General features: G+C 49.5%; 1 protein-coding gene and 1 long non-coding RNA gene across 2 annotated transcripts in view; one reads left to right on the top strand and one right to left on the bottom strand.

Annotated features, from left to right (window-relative positions):
• LOC129694823 (circularly permutated Ras protein 1-like) overlaps positions 1-10,544 on the top strand; it is a 72,074-nt gene extending 61,530 nt beyond the window's left edge. Inside the window, exons 13-16 of the mRNA XM_055631584.1 lie at positions 1,780-1,864; positions 3,788-3,894; positions 10,199-10,311; positions 10,498-10,544. Of these exons, the coding sequence (XP_055487559.1) occupies positions 1,780-1,864; positions 3,788-3,894; positions 10,199-10,311; positions 10,498-10,544 (352 nt within the window). The remainder of the gene's footprint in view (positions 1-1,779; positions 1,865-3,787; positions 3,895-10,198; positions 10,312-10,497) is intronic.
• Positions 10,545-12,111: 1,567 nt separating this feature from the next.
• LOC129694819 (uncharacterized) lies at positions 12,112-17,199 on the bottom strand. The gene is made up of 2 exons (XR_008723048.1): positions 13,683-17,199; positions 12,112-13,286 (listed from the first exon to the last, which is right to left on the bottom strand). It is a non-coding gene; the product is annotated as an uncharacterized LOC129694819 (long non-coding RNA).
• Between the last annotated feature and the right edge of the window lie 236 nt (positions 17,200-17,435).

The following is a 17,435-nucleotide window of genomic DNA, read 5'->3' on the forward strand; positions in this document are numbered from 1 at the left end:
GAACTGGCCTCAACTACCCTCTGTGGCAGAGAGTTCCAGAGATTCACCACTCTCTCTGCGTGAAAAAAAAAGTTCTTCTCATCTCGGTTTTAAAGGATTTCCCCCTTATCCTTAAGCTGCGACCCCTTCTCCTGGACTCCCCCAACATTGGGACCAATCTTCCTGCATCTAGCCTGTCCAATCCCTTAAGAATTTTGTAAGTTTCTATAAGATCCCCTCTCAATCTTCTAAATTCTAGAGAGTATAAACCAAGTCTATCCAGTCTTTCTTCATAAGACAGTCCTGACATCCCAGGAATCAGTCTGGTGAACCGTCTCTGCACTCCCTCTATGGCAATAATGTTCTTCCTCAGATTTGGAGACCAAAACTGTACGCAATACTCCAGGTGTGGTCTCACCAAGACCCTGTACAACTGCATTAGAACCTCTCTGCTCCTATACTCAAATCCTTTTGCAATGAAAGCTAACATACCATTCGCTTTCTTTACTGCCTGCTGCACCTGCATGCCTACCTTCAATGACTGGTGTACCATGACACCCAGGTCTCGCTGCATCTCCCCCTTTCCCAATCGGCCACCGATTAAGAATAAGGAGTAAGCCATTTAGAACGGAGGCAAGGAAACACTTTTTCTCACAGAGAATGGTAGTCTGTGGAATTCTCTGCCTCAGAAGGTGGTGGAGGCAAGTTCTCTGGATACTTTCAAGAGAGAGCTAGATAGGGTTCTTAAAAATAGCGGAGTCGGGGGATATGGGGAGAAGGCAGGAACGGGATACTGATTGGGGATGATCAGCCATGATCACATTGAATGGCGGTGCTGGTTCGAAGGGCCGAATGGCCCACTCCTGCGTCTATTGTCTATTGTCTTGTCTGGAATGAGAGGAGTCCTCATTGAAACGTACAGAATAGTGAAAGGCTTGGATAGAGTGGATGTGGAGAGGATATTTCCACTAGTGGGAGAATCTAGGACTAGAGGTCAAAGCCTCAGAATTAAAGGACGTTCTTTTAGGAAGGGGATGAAGAGACATTTCTTTAGTCAGTGGGTGGTGAATCTGTGGAATGTTTTGCCACAGGTGGCTGTAGAGGCCAAGTCCGTGGATATTTTTAAGGCACAAATAGATATATTTTTGTTTAGTACAGGTGTCAGAGGTTATGGGGAGAAGGCAGGAGAATGGGGTTTGGAGGGAGAGATAGATCAGCCATGATTGATGGCGTAGTACACGTGATGGGCCGAATGGCCTCATTCTACTACGATCACTTATGACCCTAGGGCCTGACAGAAATGTATTAAATGATGAGAGGCATAGGTAGGGTAGACAGTCCGAACGGTGGAAATGTCAAAGACTAGAGGTCTTGGCTTTAAGGTGAAAGGGGAAATGTTTCAAGGAGATGTGTGTGTTAAGTCTTTACAGACAGACTGAGCTGCGTGGGGTGGTGGTGGTGGAGGCAGATATGATAAGAGTGTTTAAGAGGCTTTTGGATGGGCACATGAATATATAGGGTATGGAGGGACAGGTTGATGAGTTTAACTTGGCATCATGTACAACACAGAGTCGTGGGCCAAAGGGCCTGTTCCTCTGCTGGTCTATGTTCCAATGGGGAGTGCTCGCTGTAGCGGAGGGGCAGGGGTGTGGCTGTCGCTGGCCGATCATCCCTGGTCCACGATCCAACCACAATCCCGGACATCCCGCTTCCCAAACCAATGGGGAATGCTGATCCCGCACGGGGGCCACTGGAAGAGGGGAAGTGGGATGGTGGTGACTTGATCCTTCCCCACTGCAGGGTGATCATCTCAGTGTTGACCATCGAGGGCACCGACTGCAGGCTGCTGGAGCTGGGACAGCTAGCGGATAAAACCGGGGGCAAGGTGAGTGAGAAAACAACCTGCAACTGGGGGGGGGGGGGGGGGGGCACAAGGGGGGGGGGGGGGGGGGGTAGGACTCTCTCTCTCCCCCCCTCTCTCTCTTCTCTGTCTCTCTCTCTTTCTCTCTCTCTTTCTCTTTCTCTCTCTCTCTCTCCCCCTCTCTCTCCCCTCCCCTCTCTCTCCCCTCTCTCTCTCTCTCTCTCTCTCTCTCCCTCTCCCTCCTCTCTCTCCCCCCTCTCACCCCTCTCTCCCCCTCTCACTCTCTCCCCTCTCTCCCCCTCTCTCTCTCTTTCCCCCCTTCCCTCTTTCTCTCCTCTCTTTCCCCCCTCTCTCCCTCCCACCTTACTCTTCCCCCTCTCTCTTGTTCCCTCTCTCCTCTCTCTCCCCCCCTCTCCCTCTATCTCCCCTCTCTATATATCTCTCCCTGTCTCTCTCTCTCTCTCTCTCTCTCTCTCTCTCTCTCTCTCCCTCTCTCTCTCTCCCCCTCTCTCTCTCTCCCCCCTCTCCCTCTCCCTCCCTCTCTATCTCTCCATCTCTCCCCCTCTCCACACTCTCACCTCTCTCTTCCCCCTCTCTTCTCCTCTCTTCCCCATTTCTCCCTCCTACCTCCTCACTCTTCCCCTTGCCCCCCCCTCTCCCCTCTCTTTCGCCTCTGTCTCTATCTCTTTTTCTTTGCCCCCCATCTCTCTCTTTCCCCGTTTCTCTCTTTCCCCCCTCTGCCCTTCTCCCTCTCTCTTTTACCACCCCTCTCTCTTCCCTTCTCTCTCTCCCATTTCTCTCCTCCATCGCCCCCCCCTCTCTCTCTTCCCTCTTTCTTCCCTCTCTCACTTCCCCCCCTCTCTCCCTCTTCTCTCTCTCCATTCAACCCCCTGTCTCTCCTCTCACCCCTCTCTCTCTCCCCACTGTCTCCCTGTCTCGTTCTCTCTCTCTCTCTCTCTCTCTCCACCTCCCTTTAAGAGTCTGTCCCTTCGGCACAGAGACTGTGGCGGCAGCGGCAGCGGCAGCGGCTCGACGCTTCTGACACCTCCGACGCCCGGGACTTGCTCCATGGCCAGAGCTGCAGCGAGCGACACGCCGGCCCCGGCAAACACTGGTCCGTCCCGGCTCCCTGCATCTGTTCCGGCCGCTGGTTCTGCTCCCATCCCTCCCGCAGCCTCTTCTCTCCAACACCCGCGGACCAGGCACTTTATCCCAGTTTTGACATTTTCGTTGATCACCAAATTTCTCACCACTGAGCGTGAGAAATGTCTGATGAGCGTGAGGGCGTGAGAGTTTGGCAGCCCTGAAACAGGCCCTTCAGCCCACTGAATCCACACTGACCACCCGCTCACACTAGCTCTATGTCAGCCCACTTTCTCACCCACTCTCTACACACTGGGGGCAATTTAGAGACCAATTAACCCACCGACCCCCGCACGTCTTTGGGATGTGGGAGGAAACTGGGGAGCAGCGGGGACCTACGCGGCCACAGGGAGAACGTGCCAGCTCCACACAGACAGTACCCGAGGTCAGGGCCGAACGTGTGTCTCTGGCGCTGTGAGGCAACGGCCCCGCCCCGCCCGCCCGCGGTGACACAGAGCGTCTGTGTGTAGGAGCTAGCGTTGTGTTTGATCAACCCAAGCTCGTGTCTGTTGAAGATCTGGGGGTAGATGGGGCTGGAGGGGGGGGGGGGGGGGGTGGGAGGGGGGGGGGGGGGGTGGGGGGGGGGGGGGGGGGGGGGGGGAGGGCGGGGGGGGGGGGGGGGAGAGGGGAGGGGGGGGGGGGGGGGGGGGGGGGGGGGGGGGGGGGGGGGGGGGGGGGGGGGGGGGGGGGGGGGGGGGGGGGGGGGGTGGGGGGGGGGGGGACCGGAGGGGCAGCTGTGTGCTGGGTTATTACTAAAGGATAAAGGAGGGAGCCACAGCTTCATGTTCATTGTATCTCCCACAGGTGAACATCACCAACCCGGCCAGTCTATACAGCGAGTTTGAACTCATTCTGGATGATGATGTGATTGCCACAAACGTCACCCTCACCTTCATCGCGGAGCGGGGCCTGTGAGTGTTCAGATACATTTAGACGGGCACGTGGATATGGAGGGAATGTGGGCCACAAATACTGGAGTCACTCAGCAGCTCAGGCAGCATCTCTGGAGAAAAGGAATAGGTGATGTTTCGGGTCAAGACCCTTCTTCAGCTCTCAACCCGAGACTGAGTCACCTATTCTTTCTTTCCAGAGATGCTGCCTGACCCGCTGAGTTACTCCGGCTTTTTGTGGCTATCTTTGGTGGAAACCAGCAACTGCAGTTCCTTCCTGCAGGGATATGGATCACATGTAAACAGAAGAGATAGTGTCATGCTGGGCTTGGACATTGTTGGCTGAAGGGCCTGATCCTGTCCTGTATTGTTCTGTGTCTGAAGCTGAACCGGTGGGGAGTGGAGCCAGAGAATAGATTAAAGGGCCTGTCCCACCAGCATGTGATTGCATGCGTCTAGCGCGACCACACGTGGTGGCTTGAGGCGTTCGGCCTCGTGGGGCCAGTCCCACTTAGAACCGCGGAGGCGTATGGAGTTGTGCGGGGCTGGTCCCGACATCGTACTCACCAATCAGCTGGGCAGGAGGCGGGCCGACTGAATTTGGACATCGCATGGCGTCGGGCGGTGACGTCACCACGCAACGGCACGCGCTAGGCGTACGCCGTCAAGTCACTGCGTACGCCCTCAATGCGCCTATGGGCCGACAAGCCGTTGGTGCGCAGGATTTTCGGACAGTGCAGGATTTTCGGACAGTGCAGGATTTTCGGACAGTGCAGGATTTTCGGACAGTGCAGGATTTTCGGACAGTGCAGGATTTTCGGACAGTGCAGGATTCACGGAGCCCCGCGCGATGTCGGGACCAGCCCTGCACAACTCCATACGCCTCCACGGTTTGAAGTGGGACCGGCTCCGTGCGGCCGTCCGCCTCAAGCGACCACGTTTGGTCGCGCTAGACACATGCAATCGCATGCTGGTGGGACACGCCGTTAATTCATGTTGGCCGTGAACACTGAACAGTGTGAGGATTTATTATCAGCTGTACTGCTAGCAGAACCATGAAATACTTTACCTGCAGCAGCAATACAGGCCTGTAAACAGATTCTACTCTGATAACATACAATAAATGGATAACCCAAAATCCCATGTGTATGCAAAGGTTGTTCATAGTTTAGTGGTGTACAAGAACCTCATGTTTCTTGGGAAGACGCTGTTCTTCAACCTGGAGGTTGCGGTTTTCAGGCTTTACATTCTCCCGATGTTAGGAGTGAATTAAGAGCCCACCACATCCCATCTGCTTTCCTCCCACACTCCAAAAGACGTAAGGTTTGTAGGTTAATTGGCTTGGTATAAATGTAAGTTGTTAGGGATAGTGTTAATGTGCAGGGATTGCTGGTGTGCACGGACTTGGTGGGTCAAAGGGCCTGTTTCCGTGCTGTATCTCTAAACAAAACTAAACCATCGCTGGTGACCATCCTGGGCTCTGCGGGACACGGCTACAATTCCCCCAACTATGTACACCGCGGGCACTCACGTGTACTGCTGCCGCAGGGCGTCACTGCTCTCCGAGATGCAGCGAGGCTGGGGCTCGGCAATGCCCCCTGCTCTTCAGATACCTTAAGTCTTGCAGAAGAATCCTTGTGTGTTTACCCGATCTATTCCTCCCATGATTTTGTACACCTCTACAAGATCACCCCTCATCCTCCTACACACCAAGGAATAAAGTCCTAGCCTGCTCAACCTCTCTATGTAGTTCAGGCCCTCAAGTCCTGGCAACATCTTGATCAAAGATAGACACAAAAAGCTGGAGTAACTCAGCGGGACAGGCAGAATCTCTGGAGAGAAGCAATGGGTGACGTTTCGGGTTGAGCTCCTTGGCCAAGGGGACTGAGGAATGGTTGATGGAATTTAATGCAGAATAATGTGAGGTGTTGGATTTTGGGCAGGACCTACACGGTGAATGGCAGGGGTCTGGGGAGTGTTGTAGAGCACAAGGATCTAGGAGTACAGGTGCATGGTTCCCTGAAGGTGGAGTCGCAGGTAGATCGGGTGGTCAAAAGGGCTTTTGGCACATTAGCCTTCATTAGCCAGAATATTGAGTATAGAAGTTGGGAGGTCATGTTGCAGTTGTATAAGACATTGGTGAGGCCGCATTTAAATATTGTGTTTAGTTCTGGGTACCGTGTTATAGGAAAGATGTCAAGCTGGAAAGGGTACAGAGAAAATTTGCAAGGATATTGCCTGGACTTGAGGGTCTGAGCTATAGGGAGAGGTTAAGTAAGCTAGGACTCTATTCCTTGGAGCGCAAGAGGATGTGGGTGATCTTATAGAGGTGTATAAGGTCATGAGAGGAATAGATCGGGTAGATGCACTTGCCCAGAGTCTCTTGCCCAGAGTAGATGAATCGAAGACCGGAGGACATAGCTTTAAGATGAAGGAGAAAAGATCTCGGAGAGGTAACTTTTTCACATAAAGGGTGGTGGATGTATGGATTAAGCTGCCAGAGGAGGTAGTTGAGGCATGGACTATCCCGACAGAAACAGTTAGACAGGTACATGGATGGGACGGGTTTGGAGGGATAGGGACCCAAATTGTGGCAGGTGGGACTAGTGTAGCTGGGGCATGTTGGCCAGTGTGGGCACGTTGGGCCCAAGGGCCTGTTTCCACACTGTATCACTCTATGACTCTTCTCTGCACTCTTTCCAACTTTACACCATATTTTCTATCACAGGATGATCAAAACTGAACACCATACTTCAAATATGGCCTCGCCAATGTCTTGTATAACTGTGACATAACCTCTCAGCTTCTATACTCAATTGACTGATGAAGGCGATCCTATTCACCGGTGACGCCACTTTCAAGGAACTATGTGTCTGTGATCCTCCTGCTCTACAATACCCTTGAGCCCGACCCATTCACTGTGTAGGTTCTGCCCTGGTTAGACATACAAATGCAACATCTCACACTTAACTGTATTTTGGTTTGGAGATGCAGCGCGGGAACAGGCCCTTCGGCCCAGCAGGTTTGCACCAACTAGCGTTCCCCGCACAGTAACACTCGCCTACACACACTAGGGACAATTTACACTTATACCAAGTACACAAAGTCTTTGGAGTGTGGGAGGAAACCGAAGATCTCGGCGATAACCCACGCGGTCACGGGGAGAACGTACAGACAGCACCCGGATCTCCGCGCTGCAAGCGCTGTAAGGCAGCAACTCTACCGCTGCGCCACTGTGCCTCCCCTTTAATTTTGTATTCATCTCCATTAACCAATCCAGAGCCCACCCGTCCAAGCGATCACATCATCTTCCAGAATGAGAAGGTTGTACCTTCTCCCTGGTTACACTCTTGTTTTTCAAATAGGTAAAACCATCGCTGGGATTGTCTTGAATCCGACTGTTAGAGCCATTTTGTGAACCCTTGGGCCCATCCAATCGCCCACTTGAGTTCTTTCCTCCTTTCTTTATATTCCTCAACGTCTGATTCCGCCTTCTTAAACCTTCCTGTTTCAATGCCAGCAAATTCACAATCTGTGTGGGCATCCTTCTCCCCTCCCTTCCCCTCACAGTAACATGCTGGTATGAACTTTGATCAACTGGCCTTTACATGACTCCCACATATTAGATGTGGACTTGCCAATAACAACTGCTCCCAGTCAACCCTCCCGAGCTCCTGCCCAATAACATTGGAGTTTGCCGTACTCCAATTTACAAGCTCACAAGTATTAGGCATTGAATTAGGCCATTCGGCCCATCGAGCCCACTCTGTCATCCAACCATGGCTGATCTCTGCCTCCCAATCCCATTTTCCTGCCTTCTCGCTATAACTCTTGACACCCGTTCTAATCACGAATATGTCTATCTCTGCCTTAAATACCCAATGACTTTGCCTCCACAGCCCCCTGTGGCAATGAGTTCCACAAATTCACCACCCTCTGACTAAAGAAGTTCCTCATCACTTCCTTTCTAAAAGAGTGCCCTTTAATTCTGAGGCTGTGACCTCTGGTCCTTGACTCTCCCACCAGTGGAAACATCCTCTCCACATTCACTCTATCTATGTCTTTCATTATTCTGTGAGTTTCAATGAGTTTCAATTTAGCACCTTCCCGCAAGTTCCAGTATTCTCCCCATTCAAAACAATCTTAAAACAATCATTCAAAACAAGTTTGTACATGACACTAACGTGGGTGGTATTGTGGAGAGCAAAGGCAGTTGTCAAAAATGTCAACATAATCTTGTAAGGCATTTGATAAACTTCCCCATTGTAGGCTGAATCAGAAGATTAAGATGCATGGAATTAACAGTGACTTGGTTGTTTGGAATGTGAGCCGCCTTGCTAATAGAATTCTGACAGGCTTGTGGTGGAAGGACAATATTCAGGCTGGAGGTGGTGGAGGTGTGTGACAAGTGGAGCTCTGCAGGAATCTGTGCCGAGACCTCTACTGTTTGATGTATATTATGAGAGAGAGAAAACAAAAAAAAAAAAATGGCACCGCTCAACCCACAAGGGGGAAGAGAGAGAGGGAGAGAGAGTCTGTGATGGGGGGGGGGGGGGGGGGGGGTACGTGACCCGGCAGCCCTGCCAGCAGGGTTTTTTTTTGGTAGTGTGTTTTAAGGTGTCTTTTTAATCTCCTGTGTCTTGTGTGGGGGTGGGGGGGGGGGGGGGGGGGGGGGAGCCGTTTTGGTCACTCCTCCACCACAGAAGCAACTTGACCCCCATGTCACCACCTTTGTGGCCTAACATGTAGGATCGGTGCGGCCTTTCCCGGAGACGCGCCTGGGGCTTCAGCCGCAGGTGCCGCGAGGACGTTTTTGTCGCGGAGATGGTGAGCCCTCACCGGGGGTCGCTGGAGGGGAGCGCTCCGTACGCTGGCCCCTGACAGCCTGAAGCTGCAGAGCTCCAGCTGGCGCGGCGTGGGGCCCGGAGTTGGGGACCCCGGAGGGGAAGAGCTCCGACGGCCGGCCCGCGGCCAACTTCTACCGCGGGCACGGTGGCAACTTACCATCCGGAGCGGGGTCCTTTGCCGGGGATCCCTGGAGAGGAGCTCCGATCGCCGGCCCTGCGGTCTGCGGTGCTTCTGGCTGCGGCACGGCGTGGAATTTAAATCTTCGACCGCCGCCCGCGGCCTGCACCATCTTGAAGCCGCGGTCTCCGGTGGGGAAGCACCGATTCAGGACTTACCTTGTCTGCACATCTGGACGCCCGCAGCAGCGACTGCGGAGGGTTAAGGTCCCGACCACGGAGGAAAATGGAGGAGGACTGGCCAAATTTGTGCCTTCCACCGCAGTGATGAATGCTGTGGTGGATGTTTGTGTTAACTTTTTATTGTGTATTGTGTGTTTTTTATTGTACCGCTGCTGACAAATTCATTTCACTTGCACTTTATATGCAAGTGACGAATAAAACTTGACAAGAGATAGAGATAGAGATAGAGATAGATTGACTTGGATGTAAACAGATGGGTTGGCCAGTAAGTTTGCAGATGACACCAAGATTGCTGGGGTCACGGACTGTGAGGAAGGCTGCCACGGTATACAGCGGGCTACAGATCAGCTGCAGAAATGGGTGGAGAAATGGCAGATCGAGTTTAGTGTAGGTGTTGCATTTTGGGAGGTCAAATCTAAGGGGAAAGCATACAATTAATGGCATGCCTATCAACAGCATTGTAGTACAGAGGGATCTTGGGGTCCAAGCCCAAAACTCCCTGAAAGTGGCAACACAAGCAGGTAGAGTGAGTGGTAAGGATGGCATATGCATTGCTTGCTTGCTTTCACAGGTCGGGGCATTAAGTATAAGAGTCAGGAAGTCATAATGCAGCACTTTGGTCTGGCCACATTTGGAGTACATATACTCCCTGACTAATGTAAGGGATATTTTCTGTAAAACCTTGTGCAAGCCAGATTTTACGCATGTCAGAATCACCTTGCAACTCGGTCGAAACAAAGATCTGCAGTTGCTGGTTAATACACAACATGACCTGACGGAGGTAACCTTCAATTGGAAAATGTAATGTTGAAACCATTGGGTTATTTACACCAGCGGGAGGTCACAGACAAGGGGACATCATCACCAACTGAGGGCTGGGTCATTTAAAGCTGAGTTGTGTCTTCTCTGGAGAAGGGGAATCTCTGGAACTTTCCATCTGGGAGGCGGTGGAAGCCGGATCCATGGGTGTGTTTGGTGGCAGTGACAGGTGGTGGGGAAGTGGCAGAGGAGGAGGTGACCAGCTGGGAGCACAAGGCAAGACAGGGCAGGGCAGGGCAGACAGGAAGGGCCGAGTGGCCAACTCCTTCCTTCTAACGCCGACTTCCTTTTCCTTGCAGGTACTTTAAGCACGAAGACGAGGTCAGCAACAAATGCGTGAAGCAAATTGGAAATGTGGTCAAAGACATGACCACCACGTTTCAGTGGGAATCAAACCAGAGTCCCTGGAGGTGTGAGAGCAGCAACTCTCTACCGCTGCACCACCGTGCCGCCCTCTCTCTCCTCTGACCCCAGCGTCGTGTCCCGGGGCTTCTCCGTGCCAACCCGTGCTCTCCACCACACTGGTGCAACGTGACCCCAGGTAAACTTGATTTCCCCTGCGCGCTGGTGTTAACGCGCCCTTCCCTCCTCTCTACAGGGCTCCAGCGGAAAGATGCCATCCCCTTCCAGCTGCAGCTGGGCTAGCCGACCCAGATGGCCGCTCCGTCTACAGGATCGTGTCTCAGGAAAGGCCCACCGACCACCAGGTGAGGGCAGCCGGTGCCAGGGTTGTATATCGCCTACTACACACCGGGCACATGGCACAATGCTGTGGCAGTAGACACATCCAGACATGCAAGTGGAAGCACCGACTGACAGGTCTGCCCTTTAAATTGGCATTATTCCTGGCACAAATACAGCACCTCTTCCCATGTACCCATCGTGGCCTCGGGAGTGGACCGCTGTGAATTATTTCCCTCTTACAGAAGGCTGTGGAGGCCAAGTCATAGATATTTTTAAGGTAGACATAGATTTGTGATCTATGGTCTGAAGAAAGGTTTCTTGGTCTGAAACGTTGCCTATTTCCTTTGCTCCATAGATGCTGCTGCACCCGCTGAGTTTCTCCAGCACTTTTGTCAACCTTATAATCAAGAATCTATTTGTTTAAGGTAATCGAGAGAAGGCAGGAGAATGGGGTACAAAGTTAAAGCTAGATTAGGCTGGATTGAATGGCAGAGTTGACTTGATGGGCCAAATGATCAAATTCTGCTCCTATCACAAGAACTTACCTTGGGCCTCTGCCTTCAAGTTATAAACTTCCCTACCATGGGGAAGACTCTCATCAATTTTATACACCTCTATAAGGTCACCCACTCAGCCTCGTTCTCTCCAGGGAAAACAGTCACAGCCGACACATGGCAGCCCAGTGCCAAAGACCTGGGTCCAACCATGACTATGGGTGCTGTCTGTATGGAGTTTGTACATTCTCCCCGTGACCCCTGCGTGGGTTTTCTCCGGGTGCTCCGGTTTCTGTCCATATTCCAAAGCTGTGCAGGTTTGTAAGCCAATTGGCTTTTGTAACATCATAGTATATGATAGCATTAGTGTCTGGGTGATTGCTAGTTGCCATGTGTCTCACACGACTGAAGGGTCTGTTTCCATGCTGTTCCTTTAAAACTAAAAACCTATTGCAGTTAGTCCAGCGTTTGTTTTTTTGCCCCTAGAGTGTCCGTCTCCTTGTAACTCAAGCCCTCTTGTACCACCACCATCCTGGTGAATCTTTTGTGCGCTCTTTACAGTTTCATGATATCCATCCTACATTTGAAACCCGCATCTGCAGTTCTTTCCTACACAGAGTTTAATTGGATAGTCATTTACAATTTTATTTAAACGTTTATTTTACTCTCTCGGATACTGACTACCTTTGCTATTTTGCAACTCTCTATTCTTGGGTGGTAGCTGGCAGACTGAACAAAGCATCGCAAATAAGCTTCAGGCTGCATTTCAATTCAATTCACTGCCCTCCATAATGTTTGGGACGGAGACTTGTCATTTGTTTGATTGCCTCTGTACTCCACAATTTGAGATTTGTAATAGAAAAAATCACATGTGGTTAGAGTGCACATTGTCAGATTTTAATGGGGTCCATTTTTATACATTTTGGTTTCACCATGAGGGAGAAGCGAGTGTCACCAAACTTCTGAATTCTCTGGGGTGGAACCCTCTCCAAGACAGACGTGAAGTTCACTGTTTGACCTGTTTTTACAAAATGTTAAATGGTCAGCTCGACATAGATTACAAGACCTACACCAAACCCAAACCAATTAGGAGCAGACGAGGGCATTAGATCCAATTTGTGATCCCAGCTACAAAGACAGATGTGTACAACAATTCGTTCTTCCCCCGCACAATTAAAGCATGGAATAATCTCCACCCAACTATAGTTACCCAACCAGATGCAACTACATTTAAAGTAGCCCTTTCTTTCCAATAATCCTTTTCTGGCTAAAGCCCTCCCTTCACCACCTCCAGTTTAAATTCCATTTGGAATATTTTGGAGGACCAAGAACCAAGAAAAAGATTCTTCTGTGAGAACTTTCAAGATGCTTGAGACTGCTGGAATCTTCAGCAAAAACAAAGTGCTGGAGTATCTCAGCGGGCCAGGCAGCATCTGTGGAGAACATGGATAGGTGGCGTTTAACCAAGTGCTGGAGTATCTTAGCAGGTCAAGCAGCAACTGTGGAGGGAATGGACAGACCACGACTCGGGTCATAGAAATATACAAAATAGGTGCAGGAGTAGGCCATTCGGCCCTTCAAGCCTGCACCGCCATTCAATATGATCATGGCTGATCATCCAACTCAGTATCCTGTACCTGCCTTCTCTCCATACCCCCTGATCTCTTTAGCCACAAGGGCCACATCTAACTCCCTCTTAAATGGTTTAGGGCCAAAGTATATCACTGACATGCTTCTACTATATGCCTTCTAGACCGCTAAGATCTTCTGAGACCAATCTGTTAGTGATTCCCAGAGTAAATACAAAACATGGGAAAGCAGGATTTAGTTACTATGCAACAAATAGCTGGAATAAACTTCCTGAAGATTTAAGACTTGCCTCAACTTTGACCACTTTTAAAACAAGACTGAAACTTTTATGTTTACTTTAGCTTTCAGCTAAATCTTAACTACATTACACTTTTAACTTTTGCACTTTTTATAATGCATTTTTAATTTTGCTTTATTTTCTTTTAATTTTTCTATTTTATTTCATTTTATTATTTCATTTTATTGTATGACATGTTTTTATGTGAAGCACTTTGAGTCTGCCTCATATATGAAATGTACTATATAAATAAAGTTGCCTCTCCTTGCCTTGCCTTATATATATCCAATGAACTGGCCTCAACTACCTTCTGTGGCAGAGAGTTCCATGATTCACCACTCTCTGTGTGAAAAATGTTTTTCTCATCTCGGTCCAAAAAGATTTCCCCCTTATCCTTAAGCTGTGACCCCTTGTTCTGGACTTCCCCAACATCGGGAATAATCTTCCAGCCTGTCCAACCCCTCAAGAATTTTGTAAATTTCTATAAGATCCCCCCTCATTCTCCTAAATTCTAGCGAGTACAAGCTGAGTCTATCCAGTCTTTCTTCATATGAAAGTCCTGCCATCCCAGGAATCAGTCTGGTGAACCTTCTCTGTACTCTCTCTATGGCAAGAATGTCAGGACCCTTCTTTGGATTCTGAGTCGAGAGCCTTGAGGAGGAGTCCCAAACAACATCGACCCCCCCCCGTCCGTTTCCTTCCACAGATGCTGCCTGACCCACAGAGATTCCCCAGCACTTTGTTTTGCTCACTGTACAACTGGCTTCATTGGGGCAGAGGAAGCTTAAAGAAATGGCAGAGCAGCAGATGTGGGCAGGGGAGGAGGAGACTGGTCTGGTGTCACCGCCTGCACATGGGAGGAGAGCGCTAGAATTGTTTGTTGGATCTATTTTGGAACGTGATGTCTCAAGAGATTTATACAGTTACACAGCATGGAAATAAACCCTGCAGCCCATCTCACCCGTGCTAACCAAGTTGCCAAGAACACGTTCCATTTTGAATGCATTTGGCCCGTATCCTTCTGAACCTTTCCTGCCCATGTACTTGTTCATATATCTTTTGAACATTGCAATTGTACCTGCTTCACCTACTTCATCTTAAACCTTGGCCCTTTAGTTTTGGACACCTGTGCCCTGGGAAACAGACTGAAACCAGTCTGAAGAAGGGTCTCGTCCCAAAACATCACCTATTGCTTTTCTCCAGACCTGCTGCCTGACCTGCTGAGTTGATCCAGCATTATATTCTGCAACATGCACCTCATGATTTTATAATAGAATTTTATAATCCGATAAGGAAAAAGGGAGGTGCAACGAGAAGTAGGCATGCAGGTACAGCAAGACGATTTGAGTATGGGAGCAGGGATGTCCTACTGCAGTTGAACAGGGCCCTGGTGAGACCACACCTGGAGTATTGTGCGCAGTTTTGGTCTCCTAATTTGAGGAAGGACATTCTTGCTATTGAGGGAGTGCAGCATAGGTTCACAAGGTTAATTCCTGGGATGGCGGGACTGACATATGATGAAAGAATGGGTCGACTGGGCTTATATTCACTGAAATTTAGAAGGATGAGAGGATATCTTACAATAGAAACACATAAAATTCTTAAGGGATCGGACAGGCTAAATGCAGGAAAACTGTTCCTGATGTTGGGGGAGTCCAGAACCAGGGGCAACGTTTTAAGAACTGTGGGCCATGTAGGACTGAGATGAGGAAAAATCACCCATATAGCTGTGAATCTGTAGAATTCTCTGCCACAGAAGGCAGTGGAGGTGAATTCACTGGATGTTTTCAAGAGAGAATTAGATTTAGCTCTTAGGGCTCAGGGAATCAAGGGATATGGGAAACGGGATACTGATTTTGGATGATCAGCCTTGATCATATTGAATGGCGGTGCTGGCTCGAAGGGCCGAATGGCCAACTCCTGATCCTATATTTTCTATGTTTCTATAAATTTCTATAAAGTTGGCGCTCAACCTCCTATGCTCCAGGCCAAACAGTTCCAACCTTTCCAACATCTTCCTGTAACTTAAGCCTTCCAGTGCTGGTGAACATCATGGTGAATCTATTCTGCTTCCTTTCGAACAGAATGACTTCACTCCCATGCTTGGGCAGCCAGCACTGTACATGATACAAGTGTGGTTGAACGGACATCTTGTACAGTGGAGCATGATGTCCCAACTCCTGTGGTCAATGTCCTGACCAAACATATTCCTCAGGAGAAGAGAAATAGGTGATTCTTCAGTCTGGCCCGCTGAGTTACCCCAGCTTTTTGTGTCTATCTTCAGTTTAAACCGTTCCTTCTGACACATCCTCCTCTAATTCTAACTGTGTCACCACTTTCAGGGATCTGTTTTTGTACACCTTGTTCTCTCTGCTCTAGAACATTCTCCAGCGCCCTGCCATTTATTGTTAACGTCCCAAAATGCAGCACCTCGCACGTCTGAGTAAAATTGCGTTCTCCTTGAGTTCTCTCCTTCCCCTACTGCCTCCTGGGCTGTGGCCATAACCATATAACAATTACAGCACGGGAACAGGCCATCTCGGCCCTTCTAGTCCGTGCCGAACACTTATTCTCCCCTAGTCCCATCTACCTGCACTCAGACCATAACCCTCCATTCCTTTCCCGTCCATACACCTATCCAATTTATTTTTAAATGATAAAATCAAACCTGCCTCCACCACCTTCACTGGAATCTTCCCTACTCTCAGTGGGAAAAGCTTATCCACGTCAACTCTGTCTATCCCTCTCATCATTTTAAAGACCTCTATCAAGTCCCCCCTTAACCTTCTGCGCTCCAAAGAATAAAGACCTATCTTGTTCAACCTTTCTCTGTAACTTAGGTGCTGAAACCCAGGCAACATTCTAGTAAATCTCCTCTGTACTCTCTCTAGTTTGTTGACATCTTTCCTATAATTTGGCGACCAAAATTGTACACCATACTCCAGAATTGGCATCACCAATGCCTTGTACAATTTTAACATTACATCCCAACTTCTATACTCAATGGTACACAAAATGCTGGAGAAACTCAGCGGGTGCAGCAGCATCTATGGAGCGAAGGAAATAGGCAACGTTTTGGGCCGAAACCCTTCTTCATTCTGAAGAGCCAGCACAGGCTAGATGGGCCAAATAGCGTCATAAGATCATAAGTGATGGGAGTAGAATTAGGCCATTTGGCCCATCAAGTCTACTTCGCAATTCAATCATGGCTGATCTATCTCCATCCTAAACTCATTCTCTTGCCTTCTCCCCATAACCTCTGACACCCGTACTAATCAACAATCTATCTCCGCCTTAAACATATTCACTGACTTTGCCTCCACAGCCGTCTGTGGCAAAGAATTGAACAGATTCACCAAGAGTTCAAGTTCAAGAGATTTTATTGTCATGTGTCCCTGATAGGACAATTAAATTCTTGCTTTGCTTCAGCACACAGAACATAGTAGGCATGACTACAGAACAGATCAGTGTGTCCATATACCATAATATAAATATATACACACATGAATAAATAAACTGATAAAATGCAAATAAACAGATAATGGGCTATTAATGTTCAGAGTTTTGTTTCAGCCAGGTTTAATAGCCTGATGGCTGTGGGGAAGTAGCTATTCCTGAACCTGGTTGTTGCAGTCTTCAGGCTCCTGTACCTTCTACCTGAAGGTAGCAGGGAGATGAGTGTGTGGCCAGGATGGTGTGGGTCTTTGATGATGCTGCCAGCCTTTTTGAGGCAGTGACTGCGATAAATCCCCTCGATGGAAGGAAGGTCAGAGCCGATGATGGACTGGGCAGTGTTTACTACTTTTTGTAGTCTCTTCCTCTCCAGGGCGATCAAGTTGCCGAACCAAGCCACGATGCAACCGTTCAGCATGCTCTCTACTGTAGAGGTTAGAGAGAGTCCTCCTTGACATACCGACTCTCCGTAATCTTCTCAGGAAGTAGAGGCGCGGATGTGCTTTCTTTATAATTGCATTAGTGTTCTCGGACCAGGAGGGATCTTCAGAGATGTGCACGCCCAGGAATTTGAAGCTCTTGACCCTTTCAACCATCGACCCGTTGATATAAATGGGGCTGTGGGTCCCCCTCCTACTCCTTCCAAAGTTCCTTGGTTTTGCTGGTGTTGAGGGCCAGGTTATTGTGCTGGCACCACCCTCTGACTAAAGAAATTCCTCCTCATCTCCTTCCTAGAAGAACACCTTTTAATTCTAAGGCTGACCTCTAGTGGTGGGCGGAGTGACATGAGATATGACACTCGAGGTGTGATTAGTTTTTACCGTTTTTTTTGAACTGTTGCGCGGGATCGCTGGTTTTTTTGAGTCGTGACTGGTTCCCTTGTGTATGTGTGGGGGGTCCCGCTGACCACACACTTTTAAGAGTCGATCAAGCATCAAGGAGGCTGGTAACTTTATCCCTTGTGGTTAAATTATCAGAGGTGTACACATCACCAACTATTCACGGCCCCCACGGAACGACCTGGAGGCTCAAGTCACG

This window comes from Leucoraja erinacea, unplaced genomic scaffold, assembly GCF_028641065.1.
Source record: "Leucoraja erinacea ecotype New England unplaced genomic scaffold, Leri_hhj_1 Leri_80S, whole genome shotgun sequence".
Lineage (NCBI taxonomy): Eukaryota > Metazoa > Chordata > Chondrichthyes > Rajiformes > Rajidae > Leucoraja > Leucoraja erinaceus.